This window comes from Anarhichas minor, unplaced genomic scaffold (assembly GCF_050575085.1).
Source record: "Anarhichas minor isolate MPS153535 unplaced genomic scaffold, ASM5057508v1 ptg000012l, whole genome shotgun sequence".
Lineage (NCBI taxonomy): Eukaryota > Metazoa > Chordata > Actinopteri > Perciformes > Anarhichadidae > Anarhichas > Anarhichas minor.
This window is the reverse complement of record NW_027466458.1, coordinates 7,661,918-7,667,753: the sequence shown is the minus strand read 5'-3', so window position 1 is coordinate 7,667,753 and position 5,836 is coordinate 7,661,918. Positions and strand designations below refer to the sequence as shown.

Below are 5,836 nucleotides of genomic sequence, written 5' to 3'. Positions count from 1 at the left end.
GAGCTGCACGAGCTGAACCTCCTCCCTCCAGAATCGTCCGGCGGCAGACAGACAGCATCCACTCGCGGGGCAGGAGGAGGCAGAGGACATGCGCACTGCGGACCCCGGCAGGAAGGATGTGAATGAAGAGGTGTTGAATGGAGAGTCCTGCTGATAAAATGTTGATAACAAATAAAAAACATAATTGAACTTAAATGCTCTCTCCTCAAATGCTTTTAATGGACTGGCACTTCCATAAGGACATTATGTTTGTCTGTTTACATGTAAGCTAGTTACACTTTATTTAACATCTTTTACTCCCACTACATTTATTTAACGAGCTACTTCTTTCCAGATTAATATTAGATTCGCAAAGTGTGCCATAAATGACAGATTATTGTGATTAAATTAGCTTAGAATGCTGCTGACATGAGAATGCATCAGTAATAATCATCAGTTAATAGAACATGTGATAATATATCACAGCTAGGTTCACCGTGCTGCTTAATGGGTACTTGTTGTACTTACGTACATTTAGCTGGTAACACCTTTGTACTTTAGCTCTGGTAACATTTTGAATGTATACTTGTAATAGTAACAGTTTCATAGGAGAAGCGCAGGTGTTACTAATTACATTAACGATGGATGCACTGTCATCGTTACTGTCGTTAATTACACCTGTGCTACTGTGACATGTTCAAGTTTCTTCTGTGAAAAAGGTCTAATGAGTATTTTTTTCCTCATAGATTCCACATGAAAGTTTTGTAAACCCCATCAAAACATGGGTATTGTGTTTAGCAGTCTTTTGCTGTGCTCAGGAACATCTCAGGTAAAGTAATGGGTTAAAAACAACAACTAAAAGGCATCACAACAACGTGATGGAAACACAACAACTAAAACGGAGTGGCTGCAAGCTCCCTGTAGGGTTTATAGATTATGCAATCTGTTCCCACTCCTCATAAGGCAAGCTGTCCCCAGCACAGGAATCCCCCTTTGCTGTAACCACTCCAGAGAGGTCCCCCTCCATAAAACAACTCATAATTTACCAGATGAATGTGTGTGTGCAGCCAACGCATGTCTTCTATCGTTACGCACAATGCATTCCACTATCACAAACTGCTCGACCTCCCTCCTCCCCTCTCCCGTTGCATCCCTCCTGTTTCCAGCTTCTTTCCAATGGAACTTCCTATATAAGGACACCGATCTATTTGCTCCAATAAATCAAGCTGCTGGTTGATAGCCTAGGGCCTGTTTTATGCCAGACGCACGGTACTGTGCTGGTGGTGTGTGTATGTGTGTGTATGCGTGTGTGTGTGAAACCTAGTGACAGACCAAAGAAGCAACATGGAGGACCTCCGTCTCCCCCTGGCCAACATCAAGGAGGTGGGGTGGTGTTAACGAAGGAGAAGCAAGAGTTGAAAAACTCAGAGAGAGACAGGGTGAGAGACAAGGCAGAGAGAGGGAGGGCTGAAGAACGAGACGAGGAGGAGGAGGAGAGAGGCAGACAAAGCAGCAGATACACTGAACAGAGAGGTTGCAGTCTGTGCCATATAAGGACAGTGGGGTCTGTATGGAATCTCGGCAGCTTTCTGTGTTACTTTCAAAGTCTAGCACAGGCAAGCACCCCGAGCCCCAGTGACTAAATATGGTCCAGCAGCAACAGCATTGTTCAAACAAACAAAGTTGTTTCTTTACCTGTGACACACAAACGGTTTATCGATATCGTACATCAAGGCAACATTCTCTCCGTCTAAGGGGAAGACTAGTGTAGATTTCTCCGGTTGTGGTATGAACCTCTTGTCTGTCTAATCCCCACAGGTACACTGTAGGATCATTACAAAGATCACTTCTAAATGTCTCTTTAATGTGATGTACAGTGATCCATGCAAAGGAGGGGTTCATGTGAAGGTATGGGGGCACTGTGTGCTGACAAAATGAGTCCGTCCTAAACTTTGGCCAGAACATTCATCTGCTCCTGGTTGTCTGAGACAAAGAATAGACTCGAAACAATCCCTCAGATGTGTAAACCTATGAAAAGTGGGTGGGAGAGGACATGGGTAGAAAGTCTGGGTGAAGAGTGGTTAACTCAGTAGTCAGTGAATCAGAATTACACTGAATAAATCTAAATGAAATATTGATTTTATCTGTTGTGCACGATTGCAAATAAACTTATGCAACAAATGACTGAAGTTCCATGACTCACGTTAATGCGGTTCACCACTAAAGCAGCCACAGCGGCAACAGTTGACAGCGTATACGTATGTGGACTGTTCTTCAACACGATGTGGTAGAATGAATACACAATAAAAGCAACATCAACTTGCAGAGATCTCTTACATACAGTACATTTAATGTTCTTTCTTCACCTTCATGTCCATAGATGGCCATCTATTGGAGAGAAAATATGTTTATGGATATGTTTGACCCTCGTGGAATGCAGTTGCTTTCTAATTTGAGCCCAGGAGCAAACATCAGTTCACTCTGCCGCAGTCCAAAGACCACTGCATTCAGTAGTATTTATACAGCTGTCTCTTTTACACACCACTAATTTATACAGTGCAGGAGAAATGCTACCTATTATAGGGCAACCTGCCAATTGAACAACCATGTGCCATTGTTCAACTTCCTCCGCTTATATAGCCATTTTCAAGGGAACGCTGATATGCGGTGCCAATAAACTAGGCGGCTCAGGGCAACAAGCCTTTAAGGGCAAATAAATGTTTGCTCCAAGGGAGCAATGCAAAATCAAATGTCCCAGATGAGGCTCGCTGTGACTGCACATGCACTCAACAGCACATGGTTTCTAATTGGACTAAGAAGCAATAAACTAGGACGCTGTATGAAGTGAAGTGTGCATTACATCGTGTTGTAAATGGTTACATTTCGTCGTTACAGCGAACAACTCACACTTATCAGAGGCTCGGGTAAATTCAGTGAAATCCACAGTGTGTGCGGCGCGTTCTGACCTGATTCTGTCAATGAGCTTATTTGAGTGCTATGTGATCTCATCTATCAAAGACTCCACAATCAAGACTGAGAGATGCAGATATGGTCGAGGAGACAGAAACAAGTTTAAAAATAATTTAGACAGCTTCAGTAACGAGGCTGGGAAATAGATGGCTGGCCTCCGTAGATAATCAGTTCCAGAAACTCAAGACTTTAAGTCGTGATAAGAACATCAAGTTCCCATAAATGGTGAGAGAGGAAGTGAGATGCAAAGAGCATTGGCTTGTTGCGGGAGATGTTTGTATGTCCAGCACAGGACACATTATGGTGGTTGTTCTTTATGTGTCTTGTTCCTTTATTGTATACGTGCTTTTGTTGATTTATCTTTTATGAGTGGCTGAAAGGAGATCATGACGACTTCACAGTCCCTGCAGACAACACAGCAAAAGAGGTGAAGGAGCAGGAGCGTAGCTATAAAATATATTTGGAGGATTTTCTCTTCATCTAAGCATAAACATGTGGAACGTCAGCTATGTGAGAAACATCTTAATGAGGTTTCTGACTATTACGGACAGAAAAGGGTCGAGTCGTACTGGGGCCGGGGCAACATGCTGCACAGACCGACACAATGAGCGCCACAATGTGGAGACAATAACAGGAAAGTAGCTTAGTGTGACTTTGGAAACCTCCCGCTGCTTATTCAGTGCTGTGATGAACTGCACTGCAGAAAGCTAATGCTCAACAGTACCAACTGTACCTGCAAATACAGTTGTGATTACAAGTGATACACTTTACAAATGTTTAAAATAAAGAGTTAATTACATAATTACATATCTTCATAATGTTGAACTAACATATATGTAGTAAAATCCCTCTAACCAGCATATTAATCCTGTTAGAGGACTCTGTATTTATGCACAACACCACATAGAGAGAGGCTGTGAGGCTTCAGCAACAGAAACCTTCATCCTTGTTTTAGGAGAAGCTGCCACCGTGTGGTAGCCAATTAAATAGCACTTACACAAATGTTTTGATTCAATGAAACAAATAAATATAAAACATTTAATTTTAGACAACAAAGAGACAAGATGAAAGTATAAAACATTTGTGAATTAAAATAGAGAAGACATCAAGGAACGTTATCTCAAGACAATGAGAAACCGTGACCAGATATTCAAAGCCAAACAAAAAGGCCATCTGGGATCATTGGCACGAATCAACACAAAGAATTTGAGCATCTGTATCAGCAGATTTCCTATAGTCAACGCCTGTCGATTACACCAGTGAAACACTATGAACAAGAAGATTCTGTCACTTAAAGAGTCTGTAAAGGCTTCGTTTCAGTCCCTCCTGTGGCACTACTTGGGGCATCAAGTGTTAGGCATCAGGTCCAGGTCCAGTGCTGCTGGCAGGAGTAGCAGCTGGCAGAGAGGCCCCCCGCAGAAACACCTTCCCACCAGCATCACTGCTGCTCACGAAGTGGCACATCAAGCCATAGAGGAGAGGTCTGGAAGAGTAAATGTGAAGAAACGTAAGTTGTAGTAAACATTTTTTATTTTTTAGCACAGGCAGAGTAAAGTCCTGGGCCATAAAACCCAGGTCATCTTGGTTACATTGGTACTCTCTCTGTCCAAGAGACTTACCAGTAATTATTACAATTATGTATTTTTCAGTTTTCCCTGATGGTAGACAGAGATAAGTAAAAAGAAACATATATATAAGCGACACAAGCCAGACTGCAAATGTGCTAATCTTTCCAAAGCAATGGTGGGGACATGCTGACATTATTGACAGTTGGAACATGTTGGTTATAACATAACTGACTATTCCCCCAGAGAGTGTGTGTTGGACAGCAGACTGTTCAGCGCTTACACAGACTTGGAGCTCGCATCCTCTGTGACTTTCAGCTCATTCGCCAAGAACTGCCTGTCCAAGGCAACATCAGGTTGGCCTGATTCTGAGAACACAAACACAGCTGAGTGTAGAAGTTGTGCACTTTGCTCTACAATAGTCACTGATTAGGTTTCACGTTTAAATAAGAGTCTTTAATCTGCTGCTTTTGCATAAAGCCTTCCTCTGCACAGTTTGTAAAGAAAACACCAGTTGTGCTGTGACGTTAATCTGTTCCGCCCACCTGCTGTCAGCACGGACGCGGTGTGTCGGTACTGGTTGAACTCCAGGTACTCCCGGATGAGCTCGTTGATGAGCAGGTTCTCGTGGGACAGCGGCGGACGAGCTTCACGCTGGTCATCCAGGGCGCTGAACACCTCTGCCCGGATACGAGCCTTCAGCTGGCCCAGCACACCACGGGACTCCAGCGTGTCCCTCACGGCTGAGACATTACGGGATTACGTTATCATTTATTCCTACAAACGTCTTCTGCGAGGACAAACGTACCGTAGACCTGGTCAACGTTAAGTGTTAGAAGTTGGCGAGCTGTGTGTGAAATCCCTAAAAACCAAGACTCGCGTGGCACATAGGTTGTGTTTACATGTAGGTATAACATTGGGTCACTTTATGGTGTCAAACTGCGGACAACAGGCTCGCTTAGCTCTCACAGTTGTTGGGTTTTTGAATGGAGACTGATACAAACGACGTGTTGTAGTCAAGCTAACGTTAGCTTACCAGTGCTAACAAACAATTTGACTTACACGTGCAGTAAAATGACGTGTCGTGTATCTATTCCAGTTAAGAATATAATAAGTAACGTTATAGACAAATGATAGAGAGCGCTTACCACACTTCAGTTCAGTGACGGTCGCCATTGCAACAAGTGTAAACAACCGTCTGTCTGCCACCGTTCATAACATACGCGTCTGCCATCTAGTGGCGGGGATGTGTAACTGCAACTAAATGAGACCGCCAAACATCACATCCGGTCTGCCGTGCGTGTTCCTCATCAGTGTAATAA

The 5,836-nt window shown here is 43.4% G+C and overlaps 1 protein-coding gene across 1 annotated transcript; it reads right to left on the bottom strand.

Annotated features, from left to right (window-relative positions):
• Window positions 1-3,973: 3,973 nt before the first annotated feature.
• cep20 (centrosomal protein 20) lies at window positions 3,974-5,753 on the bottom strand. Its single transcript, XM_076090607.1, has 4 exons — window positions 5,663-5,753; window positions 5,060-5,257; window positions 4,798-4,882; window positions 3,974-4,432 (listed from the first exon to the last, which is right to left on the bottom strand). The coding sequence occupies exons 1-4, from the start codon at window positions 5,688-5,690 to the stop codon at window positions 4,303-4,305; spliced, it is 441 nt and encodes a 146-aa protein (XP_075946722.1). The 5' UTR covers window positions 5,691-5,753; the 3' UTR covers window positions 3,974-4,302.
• Window positions 5,754-5,836: the final 83 nt, after the last annotated feature.

Excerpts from the sequence above, each read along its gene's own strand:
- cep20 (XM_076090607.1), bottom strand. The coding sequence starts at position 5,690 with ATGGCGACCGTCACTGAACTGAAGTGTG. Across the intron at positions 5,258-5,662 it reads CGTCACTGAACTGAAGTGTG|CCGTGAGGGACACGCTGGAG; the intron begins GTAAGCGCTCTC and ends GTAATGTCTCAG. Across the intron at positions 4,433-4,797 it reads GATGCGAGCTCCAAGTCTGT|ACCTCTCCTCTATGGCTTGA; the intron begins GTAAGCGCTGAA and ends TTACTCTTCCAG.